A 20,579-nucleotide genomic window follows, 5' to 3' on the forward strand; every position below is an offset into this window, starting at 1 on the left:
AAATTATTCCCTAGACCCTAAATGATCTGTAAGGGGTACGGTGTTGTGCCTGTAACGAGCCGACTAAAATCAGCTGCTGTCTTCTGTGACGATAGCCCTGAATATGCATTGCACAATATTCGAGGCTTCACCGATACAACATGCACGTCTGTTGACATATAAACTTCTGTATGTATGCATCCGCTTATTATATATATATATATATATATATATATATATATATATATATAATCGTCCTGTGCCTGGTACTTGTTCCTCAATAAAGGCACTCTTCTGCGTCTGTCTCCCTTTAAATGACATAGCACGGGAGGATTAGCAGCTTTATTTCCCACTTTTCTTCATTTGGGTACCCAGTGTGCGTACCTGCTGTACCCACACTGTAAATGTTACATCGTATGTAGTCCGGTGAAACAATTTAATCTCCCACTCACTGGTATGTTCACCGCACGAACCGAGTTTAAAAGTAGAGCGTCCATTAAAAACTGCTTGCACGGCAGCAGCGCCGCCAAAACTCCATTAACTTCGTGGAATGGTGAGCTGGTGGAATCTTCGAGGGATCGTACGCTGCATAGCCCCAGCCGGATACGCCTTTGTTGGCCTGTCATGGGATTTAAGAGCGTGGCGACAGTCGCGCTCACCATGTGGCGGGCGAGAAACCAATGGTGCCGGGAGCCTTACAGAATGGTTACGAAGCAACCTGATCTTCCTACTTCAGTAAAACGATATTTCTGGGAGACAGCTTGCACATTACAAGGTTTCGGGTTGACATTTTCTAGTGTTCCAGTATGGGACTGGTGATTATACTAGTGACTCCCAGCTGAACCGATTCTCCCACCAGGGTACTGCGAAATAGGTCACGTACGCTGCCCATCGCCTTCCGAATTTACACAGTACCCTTTCAGCCGCTTTGAACAGAGTGTTACTGCGCAGCCTAGGCAACGAGATCGCTTGTTTGTCTGTAGATGCACACGTCTGGGGATGGTTCTATGCCTTTATTACTTTCCCTGCTTCGTTGCTAGAGTTCCAGATTCTCTCCCGCAGTGTTTTACTGAGGCAATGTTCGCTATTCTCGACCAAGACTCCGCGTTGTACGACTGGTATTCTCTAGCTTAAAAGAGGAAGCGCGTCCTCCAAGTGATTACGACCGCTATTTGTTATATACGTTTCTAACGACTGAGAAGACGTGTTGTAGTGCAAACAAGTGCGGCTCCCGAAAGGCCGGATCACATGTTCCTGCTCCTCGGTCAGAGAACTGACTATCAAGTGCAACAAGAAAGTTTTTCGCCGCAGGGCCAGACGCCCCTACTTCCTGAAGTCTCTACGGAACAATTTTGTTTCACGGGTGACCGACCATTATGTCAGGTGTGCATGAAGCATGACGGCAGGAAAACAAACGAGACGGAGCTGTTTTCCTCGCTGCGACAGTCTCTCCGCACACCTCCATGATTCCCCTGATTGCTCTTACAGAGCCAGTTGTGATAGCCCTCCGTTTCCTTTCTCTTTCCCTCTTTGGTCTCTCCTGTCGTCCAGTGTGAAGACAATTCACGGAAGTGTTGGCGAGAGTTTTACGAAGACAAGAAGAAAAGAAGGTCTAGATACAAACAAGAAACCGCTTACGCCTTCGCGGTCTTGCTGCTCTTTTTCTGCTTCGACTTCTTCGACTCAGCCTTCATTTCGTCCTTCTTCTGCTTCTCCTTCACTTGCAACACCTGCTTGACGCACTTCTGCTCCTCCACAAGGAATGCACGCACAATTCTGACACAACAGAGAACAAGCCAGCGAACAAACCACCTCAACACTTGGTAGGTGGAGTAGTATGTTCTCGCTTCGAGACTATTTGATAAATTTAGGAAAAGGGAGAAAACTACTAATCTCCATGATGAATAAAAGGCGCAACTGGTCTATTTCCAGTGGACTAGCGACGCCACTCGGACCTAATAACGGGCAGTGTGGCTGCGGCGTCAAGGACTCTCCCTTCTTGACCAACAGATACTTAACGAGAGGCACTTTATCCCCCTGTTTGCCCTCAAACGAAAAGCATCCACCTGACTCAACCAGCGACAAATGGGGAAGGGGGGGAGGAGGGGGCGGCATCCCCGCAACAACGCAGCGTCTGCCGCCTTTCAGAAAACATCTCGAAGAACGCCCCAGTAGAGACGCGTCCGGCCTTCACTATCCGAGACGCGAGACCAGGGCACTCCACAAAAGGGCAACAAAAGTATGTCTGGAGAAACACAAGAATACAACTGTCCTACTCATTGCGCCACTGCGACACCACCGGAAACGCGTCGCTCCTTCAAACGCCTGCATGATGTCTACCAAATCTGTCTCTACCGAACACGGCCGCGTTCGCTTTTCCCTTCGACGAGTCAGAAAAATAAAGGAAAGGGCATGCACTAGCCAAAACGATCGGTGAAAAACAGAGTCTGGAAACGCATTCGCCTGTCGACCATCGAGAGTTTGTACTCGTTCCCGTTTGACGTTTTCGCGGGGGAAGTGGTTATATCTGCTTCTGCAAGAGCGTTTGCCGGGTGCCGTCTCCAACAATCTTTCACTCGTTCCGATGAACATGTACAGGTACACCGAGTACTGGAGGTTATCGTCCTCAACTCCGCTATCCTAGCACCCCAGAAACGAATCATTTGATTTCATCAGACAACCACGCTTTCGCTAGCTTCTGAAAGACGCAGTTTGCCGCTCTTACCTCTCACGCACGCAGGCGTGGCATCGGCTGCCACCGTAGGCGCGGTGGACTGTTCTTTCTCTCTTCTTCAAGAGTCTCAGTCTGTGTGGCGCAACAGCGGGGATCTGCAGAAAAGAATACAGACGGACAGTGAACCGTGTGAGAGAACATTACCTGACAAGAAGCAATTCGTTCACTTCATCTCTCAACTTCAGGAGCGACACGTTGGTTCTTTGCTCTTCCACTTTCAAAGCGTCTAATCGTTGCTCTGCCCTACCAGCAAGACGGCGCAGAGCGATGAAAGAAAGACAAACAGCACGTGTACAGAATCCGAGGCACACGGCTCAAAGGGCCCTCCACAATGCGACTAGTCTCCATAAGTCGACAGGGCGAGGTGTAGAAATCCGCTCTTGCCAACATCTACGAAACTGGCAAGACGGTAGCCGCGGTGCTGTCACAGAGAATTACAGATCAGTGACACTTTGCGTCCTAAGTTCGGGGCGAATGCCACACTTCAAGGTACGTCGGCTGTGGCCTCTGGGATTTTACCCCATGCGAGACACTACAACGGAACTCGCTGTGTGCCCCAGTTGTCGTCCTCATATTAAACAACAGACAGGAGTATGTACCCAGTCTGAAAGGCCATCATTCACGTGGCAGAGAGCCGTTTTGGACGAACGAAAGGTTTTCTACGCAGGTAAGCCCAACTCTTCAGCCCGCCCACGTTGCCAGCGGCTGCGGGAGAGACTCCTCTCAGGGGGACGCGGGTCAGTGGGCATATGCCTGCATGTCACTGTTAACACAAGTTCACTGAAGACAAACGACTACAATAATCGAATCGGCATGGCGCATTCCAATTATGTCGGTCGTGTACAGGCAATCGTGGTTCACTCTACAGGTAGGCGGGCCGCGAAACTCTGAACGCTGTGGGATAGCATGCAGTCGACTTCTGGGGAAAGAGTGAGGCGGGGCACAGTTCGTCGCTCGGGAAAATAGCAAGGCTCGAAAAGTCTGAAAAACTCACCCCAGGCAAAGCACGATGGCAGTTGCCACATTTGGGTCGCGAAGGCTGCTTGCCCACATTGTGGAAAACAACCTTTGCTCCAGGAGTGCGCACGCGGCGCACTCGGTTGGAGCCAGTGGCATAGTGGTTGTGACGACGGTAAACCAGACGAGGCGCCATTTTGCCGAAAACCGGAGAGAAAGCGAAGGAAAACGGAATTAATAACGCTGTCTGAAGGGACTCTCACAACCCAGAGAAAAGCGCGCGCACGCTCGCTCCTTCTGACCCGTCCCCCGCACAAAAGCCACGGCGATGATCTGCAGGGAGACGCCTTCATGGGGCGGGCGGGGCTAACGCATGCTGCGAAGCAAGACGACCGTGCATGTAACGCACGCCGTCTTCTTAAAAAACACTGCATGCACGATGGATTACGCAGCATTCGCAGGCTCACGTCTGTCGTTACTGAAGCGTCTGAATCACAGTGAAATCTAGCGGATACAGCTCATGAAATCAAGCGCCGGACCCTTCGTAGATCTGCTGCTCGTGCAGCGCAGGTTAATGAGGGCTGAAGTTCCCAAAACAACGAAAGGTGGAAGAGACTGAACAAAATGGTGCTCTTGCTAACATGCCACTGTGCAAGATTCAGTATCAAATTGAGATTCTCTGAAGTGTACCATTACCCGGTCCGGGTGTTATTCCTACACCTGTCGGTTGAACTTATCCAAGCACGGCACACTGCTATCACAGGAAGGGCAACGAGTGTTAATCCATGAGACCTACCAACCACGAGGACAGCGTTGTCGTCCACGTCAGACCTCATGACGTGGCCGTGGGGAGTCTAAGCTGCAGAGAGTAAATGGCTTGTTCATGTTCGCAATGATGATTGGCGGCGGTCATAACTGCATTTCCAAAGAGAGGCGATTTAAGTTGCTGACCTCAAAGCCGGAGCTGCTACCAGCACTTAACCCTTCCCTGCCTTCGATAAGCAAACGGTCACGAGAGGATTAAATTCCGTAAATAGGGAGCCACACCCTATCTTCTAGATGAGCTTATGCCTCCTAAAGTCTTTGTCGAAGTCAAAGCGATGGCTAGGTGTACTAGGTGAAGCACCCAATAGAGAGTACAACGGCTACACTGATTTGCGACTGCCACTATCGTAGAGAGGTGAAATAAGCTTCAGACCCTGTTATGCGAAGCCTGTTGTGGCATTGTTTCCTGTCACGTTAGGTGATAGGCAAATATGAGCTCGGTCGCTGAAATGACGAAGGTGGCTGTTACCGAGAAAGAATCAGAATGTGGGAGCCGGCTTCTGCAAATCAAATATCAGACACAGCCGCCGGTGGCTGTAATGATTCGCCACTTGGTTGAACGTACAGGGATACTTCTTCCGCATCACCAAGAAGAAGTGAAACCCTCCACATAATAGGCCCCTGGCATAACTGTGAGCGTTTGCTCGCGCATCCAAGTCGAATTCTTGAAGGGTACCTGTCAAGTGAGGCGGTCAAAAGCTAGCCACACGTGTGACTGCTGTTAAAACTATTGAGTTCGTGAGGAGGAAACAGTTCGTCTACCCTTTTTTTTCTAGCACCATGGAACGGTCAGGTGTCTATAGGTTCATCAGAGCAACAATATTTTTTCCGGTGTTTGTGGCTTGGACATGTAGCCTCAATTTCCTCTCCGGTGAGTACTACAGGTCGCCGGAAGAAAGCAGCTGTCGGCGTATTCAAAGGTGGGTAGAAATTTTGACGTGGTTCAGATCCATGTCTTTAGCTAACACCGAAAGTCAGACTAAACTATGTGGAAACTGTCATCGCCCGCTGGGAATTAGAATGTCGGTTGTTCCACCCGTCTGCAGCGGAACGTAGCATGGGTGCTCACCTGAGGCTCAAACAACCATCTGTGTCTTCTTTCTACTGGCTCAATATTTTACAGGGTTGATACCAAATCAGGCAGAAGCAGCGACTTCGACTGTTTCAGAAGTGAGGCGTCTACGGTTTCAACTCAGTGTTCTGCCGCAAACCAAAACTGAACAGTTCATCTTCACAGCGAAAAACTTGCCAACTCAATCTCAGACCCATACTGATGAATTATGTCAATTGCGTTTGTGGTCACACACATTCATGTTGGCGTAACCGTGACCCCGTTTTCGGACAGTTTCCATGGCTACGGTGCTGTTATGGATTCTTCAGGTTCGTCGACAATCGAGAAGGCAGTACAGGCTCCCTGAGTTCGAGCATGTGAGGTCTTTTGACCAAGTGGACAAGTTTACTGAGACTTATCGACGCGACGCCGATAAAAGTAGAACTTCTCTGGATGCAGCACTTAAGGATGCACGTGGACGTTACCATGGACCCTACAGATATCGCTACCGCCAATATCCGGAACCAACAAATTATCCCCCCTGGTAAAATGAACCTTCCCTTCTAGATTTCTTTCCGATATAGTTGTACAAGAATTTGCTTGTCAGCGAATGCAGCAATAATGGACGGGTCCGGCGATCTTTGCTTCCTGCTGTTTGCGCAGGTATTTCAACCACGCGGTAATGGTCAGTATCCCTACAGATGCCGAAATAAAAGAACCTCGCGGCCCAGAGGGGTAAGAGCATCCAGAGAAAAGTGACAATCTAGAAGACTAACAACTGTTTGTTAGGGGTTTGGTGTTTTACGACGTCTTTTTTCTACACGCCCCAGAGCAACATTTCCACACGGGTCTCGTGTTTCTTTTCAACTGATGCCGAATAGAAACCGCTGGTATTTTCGTTCTTGTGTGTCGTTTGTAGGGTTATATACGCTCAAGAAGTCTACCAAGCTCCTCCCGACCTTCGGGAGCAGATGGTAATGCACACGCCGAATCACCAGAAAAAATCCGAAACGGCGAATGTCTTGGCTCAGATACTGCAGCAATCGGGCACGTAGTCTGGCGGGCGATCGCCTTTTTTCTGTACCGTAGTCCAAGCCATTTTGTCGCATCTACAACAACAACTGCTTTTCAAGAAATTTCGCAGCACCTGGTTGCAGTGATTCGCTTCCTATTTATGCAATGAACGTATCTGGTTCTGCTCGTTTGCAATAAGAAGAATCTTAAAGGAACCAACAGAAAAAGTCAACGACGGATTCTCATACATCGTGTCGGCACTTGAAAGTCAGCCGCGCGATAGCCTCGCTGTTTTAAAATAACATCCCATCACCTATAGACTCAGGAAACTGAAGGTGCTTCTCCTCAGTGTTCCTTGTGTTAGGCTGGCGGATATTGCTTTACTGAGACGTATATGGCTGTATCTAGCTGTCGTAGCTGCTCCAGAGAGCACAGGCCACAAGTGAAAAATGGGAGGCCCCACAACTTGGGGCAAGGCATGTGAGTTTCTTCTCAAGCGGTGCACGATATAAATTGTATTACAGCGGTAGTTATTCTCGTGCCACCGCGTCCCATTTTGGGAGGTGAAACGAGAAGTCGTTACCGGCAACCCATCATAACCGGTTTTGGCGCGGGATACGACAGTCGGTTATGACTCAGGAGATCATGACGCTCACAGCGCGTGGCATTTCCATCTAGTCCAGCGGCTTACCAACACGCAGACACCCGTATGCGTAGTAATGGAAGCTTTTGTTCATGCTGCAAACTGGGAAATCAGTGAAACATCTCGTTGTGTGTTGCTGTGATTCTGCTAGTCACACGACGTGACAAACTATACGGGCTTTCGAATTCAGTGTCCCTGTTAACGAGAGTCACATAGATGTTTGTTGTGCTCGTTCTCTCACACACTATGTATTTACGCATGTAATTACACATCTGTATAACCGGCACAAGGTTATTACGCCGCGTCCGATATCCGAACGATTCTTCCCAGAATCATCCCCCGTTGCATTATTTTCACACCGATGTGTGCACCACCAGTGAATAGCAGTTCTGAAAATATCCTCATATCCTCGCCCATCCATTTTCCTAGATTGACTGCAGTAAGAAAGAGAAGTTGTCTTGTGCCTATGTCGCCATCACTGCCTGAGCGAACTTCATTCATCATCATAAATCTCAGAATGCAGACAAGAAACAGAATGATTCGGAGTCCATATATAGATTTTTAGCTTAAGCCTTCGGTCTCTATTACTTACAGGATCACCCGGAAGTCTTGTGTTCTCTACAACACACAGTAAACTGAGGCATGCGCGACAACCTTCTCTGGTTTGATACGAGAGCCAACACCCATATCAAAACCACTCTGGTGCACAATGAGAGACAAGGCTGTAATTTGCGGAGGCACACGTGCAAAAGCGACAGTTGGAGCCGCGGTGAGAGAGCTGACAATGCCGTTTTGGAATGTCCCGAGAGAAAGACAAGCACAAAAGGATATGAACGATATGCCGAGCGAAAGGTTGTGGCTTGTTGCGTGCGTGTGATTCGTACACAGGAACTCCCTCTTCCCTTGGTGCTTATACTACTAATCGACGGTGTGAGGCACGTGATCGAACAAGCGGCAGCAAAATAGGGGGCCTACCGCGCTCCGGGGGTATATCAGGGAAAGTTGGTCGATTCATCTGATCAGGTTTGCACACAATTTTCATGCATCAGGTGCGTGGACAAACAAAACGGACCGGGACACTATGACACCGTGACTGCTTCTTCGGATGCCGTGGCACCTCTTCCGCCATGGAAAAAAAACCGTTCTACGCGGCGACAAAGTCTCCTCGAGGCAACGCCTCCTCAAAAAAATTTACAAGATCAAACAACAAGATTCGCCTCTTAGTGTGTCCTCGATTTACCGTCTAGGCACGCGATCCTAGTCCCCTTTTAAACCAAACGCGTGAACGCCACGCAACGACTCTCCCTTACTGTTCGCTGAACTCAGCCGTCCCTGAAACACCACCTTTGCTAAGACGCATTAAAGAGGAATGTGTACCGCGCCTCTACAGACGACACACTAAATCAATGGCAAATCCCGTCTCATACCTATATCAAAATGAGACAACCACTGCGAGTAAAATCATCTCGTAAGAGGCCTCACACCGTCTACCTTCGTTATATTCTCTGTCCATTTTCCCGAACACTCAAATGCCTGCACAAAATCATTCACAATGCTTAAGCGTTACCCACCCTCCGTCTACCTGAAACAGTGGGAGAATGGCAGTGAGAAGGGGACAGTGCACCTTTCCACGATTAAATATGTATATCTGCAACTGTTCACCATTCCAGCTCTTCCGCTCGTTGGAGCGGATAACTAACCAACGTCATACTCTTTCTCTTCCATCTGACCCAGTCAATCCACGTGACATGCGCTACTTTTCTCCTGTTAGTCGCTTAGATTCACATTTGGGCAAGCGCTGCCGTAGTCAGATTTGCGGTGCCAGCCCGATATTGTATTGTAAACAGAGAAGCCCTGGACTGCAAAGCCACTAAGAACAATGAGATAGTGGGACAGTCGCCGCAGAAACTGCTGCGGTCTTCTGAGCTTCAGGTGCATCAGTGCGGGAAAAATAAAAGCAAGAGGGACGCCGCATACCGCTCCAATCAACGACACAAGCCCTCCTAGCTGGTGCTTCCCCAATGTGGCCATTGCAAGGGTGGAGAGGACCTGAAAAAGCCAGAGGAAAAGCATACCACGTGACCAATTCCGCGGATACACTCGTGGAGAGGACATTTTCAAAAACAAACATTATTTGCAAGGGGAAACACGATCCGAGCCCACATCGAGTGTTGTTTGCGCCACACGCACAGGTAGATACCTACTGAAGTAATACTACACATAATGGAAATATGATCTCATTCCCTTAACATGTTTCGGACTGAGAACGGCAATGACACCAAGCAAAGAGATGGCCTCTGCTTCACATGTACCACAACTACATTTACATTAGCAAGCACCTGAATTATTTTCGTGTGTCTGTATACACACACAGACATTTGCACAGAAGCTCCAGGGAGCTAGTAATGTTTATTTCTTTGGGACGTACAAGGATAATGCGAATGGTCACACTGGCGAGCTGCAGCGCCCATCGACATGAGGTCACAACATACGGGAGGAGTCTCTCCTCAACGATGCCAGTGGCTGGATAGAGCATTAGCGGATACGTAGATAAAACGACAATGACGAAGATTGCCTGGCAGAGGAAACGACAACAAAAGCTAGGACAAAGAGTCTCGCCATCAACAGGATAATCACCCACGTGAATACGAACGTAGGGGCTCAACTGTATGTGTGCATGCACGAATGTCTGCATATATGCATACAGATATACGTACAGTCAACAGACTGCATCTCTCATTTGACATGTGTATTGTCCCGTCCGAGCTTTTCACAAAACAGTTTAAAGGATAACAGTTGCGACACTTGCAGCAGATGTGTTTATGTATATATGTCTTCATGTACTTACGCAGTTAGAGGATAACCGCGTGTACCTTCATGACCAGGATTAGCTCCAGAATAGCGCAACAGAATCGGGCGTACAAACGCACTACTTCTACAAATGTGTACGCTCATACACACCTACACCTATGTATATGTGCAAATGTATGTATGTGCATACACAGGCAGCATTTCCACAGCCCTTGGTCCAAACAAACATGTAACGCTGTGTCAAATTTCTCCCGACGAGTATGTGGTGCATGCGCAACGAATAGAACATATGTATATATATATATATATATGCATATCGGGAACCTGCAGAAGTGATCACCTGGATAGTGGTTCCCAGAGGACCGGAAGGGAGATTGGAGAGAATAATCTCTTTCACATCCTTGCCAAATGCAAGAACGCAAATCGTGCTGTACACGACGTACAGCAATATGAGGCCTGTGAGACTAGAAATGAGAAGCTAAATACACAGCAAAGACAGGAAAACAATTTTTACCGGCTGAAGCCTTTGTGCGGGAAACCCTCTTACAGACCGCCACTAATGCACATTCCGATATTATTTTTCTTGTATCACGATGACTGTTCAGTTGCCTCTGCATGTACTGGAAAGTTTAGGGTATACACATTATTCCTAGTAAAACAAACTAATGTTCAGAGAAGTATGAAAATGGGGACATATATGTAGCTATGCATATATCACCACATACTTACGCACCAGAACAGACAACATACGCTCCAGAGCTGCGCGTGCCAGGACAATGAGGAAACACACCACTGTCGAGAACATCACCACACAGCAATGCCTTTAAAAGGTTCACACCTGTAGTTGCTCTAACCTGGGAAAATTTCTGTTGAACGGCGGGCTTCGCTGTATTGCGAATGGGGAGAATCAGGCCAGCTCCTATCGAAAAGCAACAAACCAGCACAGCATGCGCGTTCATACCCTGATGGTGTGCACATCTCGTATGTGCAGGTAAACGTACACACCCATATACTGTTTAAGGAAGAGGCATTTGTTCAGAGCCACTGGTTATCTAACTGAATGCACATGTCTGACGACACCTTCCTCTGAGGGAAATCTACCGAAGACGCGCCTGCGTATGTAAATTCAACAGAAAAAGGAACGTGTCTACAAATTTGTACCTGTGTCTATAACTGTGTTCATATCTGTATGTATAAATATGCACACGTTGAGGGACTGTGCCTACCTAGCCAGAGGTAGATACTCATTCCCAGAATGAGAGACCATCCGTCGAAATTGAACAATTCGACCGACCGAACCATTCGTTGTTGGCTCATTTGAACAACGACGGCAACAATAAGGATGAACATGCCGAAAATTGTCCCCATATTTCCCACTAACAAAAGAGGTACGAGGTACGTCATGTTTCTTACGAAACTGAGAGAAAAAAAGTATACTCCTAGACACCAAATTATTGTGGTTACAGATATATCCACATTGGGCGAGCATCCCGCGGTGACTAGAATGACATCGCGTAGATATCGTGACGCGACTACAGCGTAAACAGAACAGAATGACACCTGCGATGAAAAAACACACAGTTCTATTAAAGTTCTGCCCCATCTCCCTAGAGCGTGTTCGGCAACAGCTTCGTATGTAGCGCACGCGTCGCCTTCACAGCATTCCAAAAGCAGTTCCATACAGTACACACTGAGAACAAGGACGCCAGCTAAAATGAGGAAAGAGAAAATAAGGCCGCCTTTCATGACGGCGTAAGGGAGCAAAGTAAAGGCGCTCCCCATGAAGGCCTTGCAGATAATCACGCCCGTGCCAAAGGCGCCAGTCGACTTCACTTTATGCCGGTGTTGAATCGGCGCACCTTCATCTGAACAAAACCGGAAACAAAAAGCAACGAAAGAAATGCCAAAAAACAGAATCACAGTAGCGATACCCTAGTCGAGTGGAATGAATTCACTCAAGAGATCGATCGACCAAACGAAACACGTAGATCTATCTATCTATCTATCAATATGTATATATACACAGACAGATGCGCGAGTATGTTCACAGGCATAAAATTATTATGTCCATGGCAGGATTGCGACGCTGAAAGGAAATATCACACGCTCACTGCTTCCTCGAACACTAACTCAACACATATGCATAGTTTTAAGTATACTCCCTTTTGTCTGTGTTCACGTATATGCCGCATGCTCTGACACTAAGGCACTGAACGTTTTCAACGGCGAGGACGCACAGACACCGAAACACCACCAGAATTTATGGTTTCCGTATTTTGCTTCAGGAATATTACTTGTCTTCGTTGCGAGAAAATAATCTCGGCAGGAAAGGCTCCGAGAAACGGATTCAGAGGAAAGAACCTGCAAGTCAGTGGGCGAAGGATGTAGAAATGTTATAACTTTTCCATCTCGTGTATGTGCCACTGTCTCCTGAAGCTCTTCTGACGTAGTATCATGTGAACTGTGGAGGTCTGTTATCTCCACAGAGACTCCAGGACTGGAGTGACCCGATTCGATTGCCATCATCTCTGGCTCTGCAGACAGACAAAAGCAACGGGAAGCATGTGACAGAGAGAGAGGCGAAACCAAGAATGATACGAAGCGCAAGACAAACCAGGGAGCAACGGTGGAAAATCACGGATCAAACACGGCAGAAAAAGATACAAGCATCTTGCGAATAAGTGATGTATCGACTTGTAGAAGGCTGGGAAACTGTAGTACATCCGGGAGATGTCACATTCCTTTCGATCTTCCTGTTCAAGAACTCTAACCTGGTTTTAAAAGAGCGGGGAAACGAGTCTCACAGACTTCACCGCGTTTGGCACGGCACGAGACTTTTCTGTCCAAAGAATGCCAAAGAGAAGCTTTTGCAACATGGGAAAGAAAACTGCGGACGGACAACCACGGATAAGATGGGACAAACAACAGCAAGCGCGTAAGATTAATTACGACAGGCAAACCCTCGGCTCCTTGCCGAACAAGAACTAGTGGACTACGAAGAAAAGCATCACAGGGAGCCTAAAAAGGCGAGCAGAAAGCAAAAGCGTTGAACATCGAGCAAAGAAAGGGGCAACCACAAGACGGAGGCCGGAGTGAAAGGAGAAAAACCTTGTCTTTGACAAAAAACGAAGCCTAAGCCAAAACAACACGCACACACAGAGTGCACGGCGGCTGCCTCTCCCTTATTCGAGAGGGAACACATTTGTAAAAACATCAAAGGTCATGACCGTACGGCGTCGCGATGACTAGACGGAGAGGACATTTGAAATGCTGCTCAGAATACAGACAGACTGCCTGTTCTACGCAGGTAATTTGACGGTGATCATGTGCCAAGTCGCAGCACCAATCTCGCACACCAGGGCCCACCTGAAACCCGAAAGTAAGCGATTGCTCAAGTCACGTCATGCCTGGCTTTTTCCAATTCTCAACAGTAAGACAACAGAGAGACTACAGAAAAAAGGTCCCCGGGAAAGTTTAGAAGCGTCTTCACTACTGTGTAATTTTCCTTGCCTCCGCAACGTAATAAAGGAAGAGACCGCACGTGGCTGAGGCGAACGTAGACAAGAGGACAAGGGAATAAAACACCCGTTTTCGAGTAGGAAGAGCGGGTACGTTTGCTACTCTACACCGAAAGAGGAGAAGTCGTCTGTCTCTCTTCTTCTAGAGAAAAAAGAATTAGGAGCAAAACAAGGAAAAGCGAATGCGGTACCGCCTCATTCAATACTGTTGCGGGATCTACTCAGGCGAGGAAGTGGTACACTTTTTGAGACGACACACAGAAGCGAAAGCAACTAGCCGCGTTCTGTTTCCGCAATCGACTGGACTTGGGAGAGACGGGGTTCAGTCTTACGCGTGCGCTACGGAAGCTGAGCTAGCTCTTTTCAGGGATGAACAGACACACGTATGCAGAAATGCGTCAGATCGATTCTCTTTTTCCATAGAGGTTTCACCTTTCTACTTACGCCCATGCGAATAAGGGTTGGGAGCAGGTTATCCGTTTTAGAGTTCCAGACAGGGAAATCGACACGAAAAGAGAGAGCTGCCTTGAGACAGGCTTAATCACAAAACGTCTTTCTACATTTATGCATCCTGAGTTTCCTCAAAAGTCGCCTTCAAAATTTGTAGGGGGGAAGAGGCTAACAAGCAAGGACCAAGCCGACGATGAACCAACTCGATGCTGGGAGTACGGTATTGTTCCCTCTCTAAAATTTCGGTGATCTTAAAGGAAAGCAACCGCTATGTTTGCAGACTGTGTAAGATGCGGTGCTATATTTGCAGGGTGGAGGCAGATGCTGGTGCATGGTAACGAAAACAGCTTGGCCGTCTTCCTTATCAACGTGAGCAGGAAGAACGGTAGCGAGAAGCGTACAACACATCCAGAGTACAGGGGAAAGAAAGAAAAGAAAAACTCTTGCTGGTTCCTCAAGGACGATTTATAATGCAATGGCCTACTGCATGCCGCTAGATAGAACGGTGGCTTGGTTGCGATAGTGTTGCCCGAGGGAGAGGAGGAATGACAAGCAAAGGACAAAACAGTACGCAAGGAACTGAGTACCTGAGGAGGTGCTCCCCGCCCCGTAGGTTGTGGTTTAACGCGTCTTAGGTCCTTTAGTGGGAGATGAACGCTCTGCTCTTTTTGTGTGCGCCTTGCCTTCACGGAGACGAAAAAGAGGAAGAGCCCAAGCGAGTCGCCTTCGGTCTTTCGGTCACCTCCGTTTCTGTCACTTTTCTTCCTGGTGGCCAGTCTCTTCCGTTCCCTTCCACAGTGTCCTTCTGCTGATTCATTTCTGAGCGATTTGCTCTTCGTGACCTCCGCCTCCTGCATGGATATCAAGAATTCAGAATGTTTGACGAAGAGAGTATCCCTGGTTCAGATTTCCTCACCTCAAGCTGACATGCAAAAACGAATGCCTTTTGCTGTTTAATTTCAGAGTGCATACGTCCCGCTGATATGGTGGCAAGACGCAAAAGTCAAAGAACAACTCTGATTACTACTTCCAAGATAGTGATTAGCACTTTGCGTTCCCCCCGTAGTCAGCCATACGCATCTCCCAAAACGTCTGACGCTTAGCGTCTCGAGTTTTTCGGAGCCCTCGTGACCTCGGCAATTTTTTCAAGCCCACATCGTTACCATCCCATCAAGACATCTGTGTTTGAGCAGCAGTGATAATATATGTTGCTGCAAAAACATACATATGCGCTGCGTTGGTGGGAGTCGACGGAATGCGCTTTGCGTCTACAAAGGTACTTACACTAGCATAAAGCAGTGTTAGGGCTATTCAAGCTAAAACTTGTCCATACACTAAGTATATGCATATGTGCAATATGGAGAAAGATTGTGGATGTACATCTAATTTGTTTGCACCGTATCACGTCGTACCAGCTTTCTCAACCGGTCCATAGAACAGTTCCGTCTCTGTGTTCCGAACGCAGTCTTTCTTGTAAAGTATTAAACCACATTCACCGCCGTGCAGACACATTAGACTAAGAAAAGAAGAAGACAAGACCGTATCGAGTTCCTGAATTATGACAAGGACCTCATTGCGAAACCACTCCCACAAGAAAAACGTATCTCTGATGGCGAGTGTTACCGTTGTTGGCTCATCTACTTCTGGGTTCCTTTCCTCTTTTCAACGTAATGAAATGACGCGCAGACAGCAGGTTCCTGTCTGTCATACACATTTATACGCACGATTCTGCCTATCTTTCTAAATCTTGATACACACACACCTAGATACGTATGTTGATATATATCACGCCTCGTATAAAAAATCAGCAACGCGACGACGAACGAAAAAAAGAATTACCCGGGTCGTTGACAGCCGCGATGCCAAGAGAAACCGAAACCTGCCTGCAACTACACGACCGCTGCTTATTCATACAACACCCCTTGGAGCATGTAATCCCTGAATATATCTCCACATGTTGCCATGTACCGGTGCATGCATATCTCGTATTGCATAGATGCATCTCTCTCTCTCTCTCTATATATATATATATATATTCGTGTGCAACTGTTTACATCTACATCCAGACATGTACTTGTAAACACCCATGCAGAAAATGTCGTCATGTCCCTGGGGTCGTATCGGTGCCGTTGCCCGAAATTGCTCCATCAGCAACACAAAACAATGCGCGTTTGCTTGGTACAGCAGAAACCTTAATTCGTCCCTTGTCAGCCCTTCCTTTCCATCCTTTACCCACGTGAAAACGTAAGAAAACGATTCTTTTTAAAAGACATTTCGTGTTGTGGGCTTCATGGGTATTCGTCTCCCGCGCATATGTGCATGCGTGCATAATCTTGTTCTATTGTGGATTCCAGTGCATCACATATCTATTTCAGTGGTCGGGCGTGTGCATATAATATATAATTGTGTATCGTTCCTCAATATAAAACTCCGACCATGCCCGCGTCAACCCGTGCGTCATCCGCTGGTTCTTTTGTTCCTCTTTCTCGTTGCAGTTAACCGCCCCGTTGTGACCTTTCTGTATGCAGCTCTGCCTCTCTCTTCTCAATCCCGCTGAAGAATCAAACTTGTCCGCTGCAACGTGCGGGGTAGTCGTCGACGCCGTGCCAAGATTTGATTGTCCATGTGATGGAGAAAACTTGTATCGCAAAGCCTCCGAGAACAATAAACCAATGGAGAAGTTTCGAGGCGATGCGTTTGTCTCCTCTCAGTTTCATGTGAAGAAGCACGGGGAAAATGAAGGAGAGTGGAACGCCGCACACGCCGCCGATCAGTGCCACCACGTTATCCAATTGCTGAAGACCTGATGTCGCCAGCCCAAGTGTCAAGATGACCTGCGTAACACCACGAAACAACAGTCACAAATACCAACGAATATACTGATATATATTATTTACACCCGCCCATCTAAAACTAGTACAAATGGATGTAGCGATTCATATATTCACACGCATCTCGACTTGCACCCAACCCCGCACTGCCATTCGTCCATGCGGCTCTGGTAAAGACATACGCACGCAAGATTATGCATACGTGCACAGATAAGCATATGTCTCTGATTCATTCCTTCCTCGCTTCTAAATTCATGTACAGGCCCCTGCACTCGCATGCGCATGCTGTCCTGCCTCAGCACGTGGTGCTGGCAAAAAGCAACTTAAATTGGAAATAAGCGTCAGAATAGAGAACTTACAAGGGAGATGCGAATCGTAGGTCCCACGACCCAATTGAGGACGCGGTCGGAGACGTTGACGACCGACAGCAGTCGCTGTTCCACAATCGTGCTCGCTGGGAAAAGCATCAGCGGGTAGGTGACCAGGACGGCGAATGCGAAAATCGTCTGAAAAACCCGAAATGGGGAGCACAAATCCAAAAAAAACTATTCAGGATGATCTGTGCAACTGCAGCTTAGGTAAACCAAAAAGCATGACTGCATCTGCAAATCTTCGGACGCCAGCTGTCCGAGAATTAAGTCGCACGAATAACCACAGGGCGGCTCACGGCGACAATCTGAAGCTCGAGTATCCGGAAACAACAAATCACCAACGGAGTAAGCCATACGCACCTGGACGGAGAGGCCGAGGACGCCCGATGGTAGATTCGAAAGAATGACAACTTCTAGGTGTCTTCCAAAGGCCAAGTTGCACGTGACGCTGTAGACCATGTACGTGATAACCAGCGCCACCAGGCAAGCGATGAGCAGCTGCACAAGCAATGCACAATCACATGTTTGTAAGTCAGATGTGAAACTCCCAAACATAAACGCAAGTGTGTCAATATGCGCGCGTTGGTATCTACGCATAAAATGTTTCATGTAAATGTCGATGGCCTACACGTACGAAACACAAAAAGGAAAATCGCATCCGCTGTTTGCAATGCCCTCTTACCTTGGAGAAATTATCCTGAACAGCTTTCTTCGAAGACTTCCGGATGGGCAACACCATGCCTGCGCCTGCGAAAATGCAAGCAAAAACGAAACGCTGTTTCAGTTGTAGCAAGACACTTAGCAAAGTCAAAATACATGTACTTGAGGCGAATGGATTGCAAGAACACGTCAATAAAGATTATTTTAGGTCCCAGACGCGTGCATGAGCAAAGGAGAAAATCAAAAAGTTTGGTTTTGGAGTCTTCTACCGAAAGAAGTTCATTCCTCTCATGATTACAAAGCTACCCTGTACCCGCAGACAAACACACGCATGCATACATGCAACAAACCTAAGCCATCTTGTCGACGCAGTGACGAAAGGATTGCCTAAACGTGAACGGCGAGTGGTCGTTTATGCATGCGGCCCACATAAGCACGAGGAACCTTTTTACACAGAAATTAGTGATCGAATCGATAAATAATGGAACGGACCTCGTTCAATATGTTAATCTACCAAGAAGCATAGGGCTACTTAGGTATAGGAGATACGTATTTATGCATGTACGTAGCGCAAGTGATGGCCCGAGAGGCGTGTCCTTGAGTCTGTGTTCTTACCTTCCCACAGATAGATGCTCGTTCCGAGGACAAGAGGCCAATTGCTGGTGTTGACGAGATCGACCTCGTTGATTCCGTGGTTGGATCCCACCTCCATCCCGACGCAGACCATCAGAAGGGCAACCCCGACTACTGTGCTGATGTTGCCTACAAGCATGAGGGGCGCGAGATACTTGATGTGTTTGATTAAACTGAACGGAATATAGAGGATCGCTCCACACCAGATGAGAGCTTTGACAGGCAGGTGGAAGTCCGGCGAACACTGTGTAGCACTCCATATCACATCCCGGAGGTTGCCTGCAACGACGGCTGCGTTGATGGTGCAGAAGCCCAGCTGAGAAATAAAGACGCATGACTCAATGGCCATGCCTCCCCATGCGCCGAAGGCTTGTTCTCCGAGTTCTTCGTAGCTCTCTGCGGCTCCCGGCTCACAACACTTGATCAATACGTGCATGCAGTACAGCGCAAGGCCGACGACCCCGACAAGGAGACAAAGAGAAAAAATCAATCCTCCCTTCATCACCGCATGGGGAAGAAACAGAATCCCGGCGCCCACAAACGACTTTAGAATCACGACGGCCGTACTCGCCGTCGCAGTCTTCTTTTTCTCATCCAGCACGCCGATGTCTGCAGGAACAAGACACAAACAGGCAACCGCAGTAAAAACGAGGCGAGAGAAAGAAGCCGGTACCACAATTGAGGAAAAGCAAAGTGTACATCAACGCGACAACTCGAAGCTGCCAGACGAATCCTGACGAAAAGTAAAAAGGATTACCACAGAAGGAAAAGATTCGACCGATATACACGTAGCCATACTTCTTCGTGGGTCTAGATATACGCGTGTACTGTAGTTTCGTAAGTGGCAGAGAGACTGGACCGAAAAACAACAATCTTACAACAAGCATATCGTGAATGTTTCGTGTCTGTCAAAACGCAACTTTTCAGCGCAACGGAGTTTATTGTGACCTGCACGTGGCCAAGAGAGAAACCTCTCGGGGTGGTATATTCCATTCAGAAAAGGAGACAAGGTGTCCGGTATAAAATGCATTCTGTTATACGAAGAGGAATATACATGCAGGGTCTGTACAAAGACGCAGAAACGTTTTCAATCCAGAACATAACTATATCAACACGCATGCATCCATATATGCTTGCTGTGCACCTGTGTGTCTCACACCAATTTGCAAGGTCGCCTATGCAGGCGCAAACGTAAATCCAGAAGCATGTTTCCCATGATGTGGAAATGGCTGGGTCTAGGCAAGACAGAAGCTCATCAACATGCTTCTCGAGATTCATCTATATATCACCAGATGCACGAATACACACTAGTCCACGTCTTGTGAGCAGGGAGTGCAGCCACACAACGACGCGTGCAGTGGCATGCTGTGCTGTCTGGCTTACTTGTTTCTACAACCGACCCGTTGATACTGCTTGCATCGCCGTCGTCGAATAGGCAATCAGCGGAACCTCCCGATGTACTACTCCGTGTTGTGTATTTTGTGTATTTCCCCCTGGCACTGCCCTCATCATTTTCAGCTTGACTTCCTGCCTCCAAGTCGATATCTACAAGGTCCGCAATTGCGGTTTCGGGCTCTCCTTCCGCACCCGAGAAAAACCCCTTTTCTTGAGAATCTGTCGTTTCGGTCTGGCCACATTTCTCTAGAGAAAATGCGAGGCATTTGAGCTCGGATCCTATTTCTCCTGAGGTGCTCATGTCTGCACAAACCCGCTGAGCCGTCACTTCCATTGCTCCTTCCGTCACTTTCAAAGAAAAGGCCAGTTAGAACGTCACCTGCCTTTCCCATGGCAGGTATTTTCGAACAAAAGACAGAACCTTACACACGCGGAAAACGCGACAGAAGAAAACTTTGACGGCTTTTCGACTGTCTTCAGAGAACAAAAAGGGAACACGAATACGAACGCAGATGAAACCGCGAGCCGAATGTGTCAGTGCTAAACCCAGGCGGTGAATGCGACTAAAGGACGTTTCGTTCTAAGCCGACGAAATGATGGCAAGCAGAGACCACCCGAAGAGGCAACGCAGACTGGCTGCTTCTTCTTTCAACGAAAAGAACAATATTCGGTATCTGTGATATGTTCGCACGTCGGATAAGCAAATA

General features: G+C 47.9%; 4 protein-coding genes across 4 annotated transcripts; 1 reads left to right on the forward strand and 3 right to left on the reverse strand.

The window, feature by feature from the left end:
- Nucleotides 1–241: 241 nt before the first annotated feature.
- Nucleotides 242–3,989, reverse strand: RPL34 (ribosomal protein RPL34). Its single transcript, XM_002366352.2, has 3 exons — nt 3,708–3,989; nt 2,705–2,808; nt 242–1,755 (listed from the first exon to the last, which is right to left on the reverse strand). Exons 1-3 carry the CDS (start codon nt 3,864–3,866, stop codon nt 1,614–1,616), a joined length of 405 nt encoding a protein of 134 aa, XP_002366393.1. The 5' UTR covers nt 3,867–3,989; the 3' UTR covers nt 242–1,613.
- Nucleotides 3,990–5,215: 1,226 nt separating this feature from the next.
- On the forward strand, nt 5,216–6,276 carry TGME49_227590 (hypothetical protein). Its single transcript, XM_018780176.1, has 4 exons — nt 5,216–5,415; nt 5,619–5,665; nt 5,876–6,090; nt 6,210–6,276. Exons 1-3 carry the CDS (start codon nt 5,276–5,278, stop codon nt 5,911–5,913), a joined length of 225 nt encoding a protein of 74 aa, XP_018636071.1. The 5' UTR covers nt 5,216–5,275; the 3' UTR covers nt 5,914–6,090; nt 6,210–6,276.
- Nucleotides 6,277–7,604: 1,328 nt separating this feature from the next.
- TGME49_227580 (transmembrane amino acid transporter protein) lies at nt 7,605–14,023 on the reverse strand. Its single transcript, XM_018780175.1, has 7 exons — nt 12,786–14,023; nt 12,309–12,548; nt 11,241–11,879; nt 10,869–10,933; nt 10,355–10,492; nt 9,632–9,778; nt 7,605–9,252 (listed from the first exon to the last, which is right to left on the reverse strand). Exons 2-7 carry the CDS (start codon nt 12,538–12,540, stop codon nt 8,971–8,973), a joined length of 1,503 nt encoding a protein of 500 aa, XP_018636070.1. The 5' UTR covers nt 12,541–12,548; nt 12,786–14,023; the 3' UTR covers nt 7,605–8,970.
- Nucleotides 14,024–15,455: 1,432 nt separating this feature from the next.
- On the reverse strand, nt 15,456–20,206 carry TGME49_227570 (transmembrane amino acid transporter protein; the record flags this gene model as incomplete). Its single annotated transcript, XM_002366349.2, has 6 exons — nt 15,456–16,816; nt 17,173–17,319; nt 17,545–17,682; nt 17,867–17,931; nt 18,460–19,086; nt 19,861–20,206. 6 exons carry the CDS (start codon nt 20,204–20,206, stop codon nt 16,544–16,546), a joined length of 1,596 nt encoding a protein of 531 aa, XP_002366390.1. The 3' UTR covers nt 15,456–16,543.
- Between the last annotated feature and the right edge of the window lie 373 nt (nt 20,207–20,579).

The sequence above is a fragment of the Toxoplasma gondii genome, chromosome X, assembly GCF_000006565.2.
Source record: "Toxoplasma gondii ME49 chromosome X, whole genome shotgun sequence".
Lineage (NCBI taxonomy): Eukaryota > Apicomplexa > Conoidasida > Eucoccidiorida > Sarcocystidae > Toxoplasma > Toxoplasma gondii.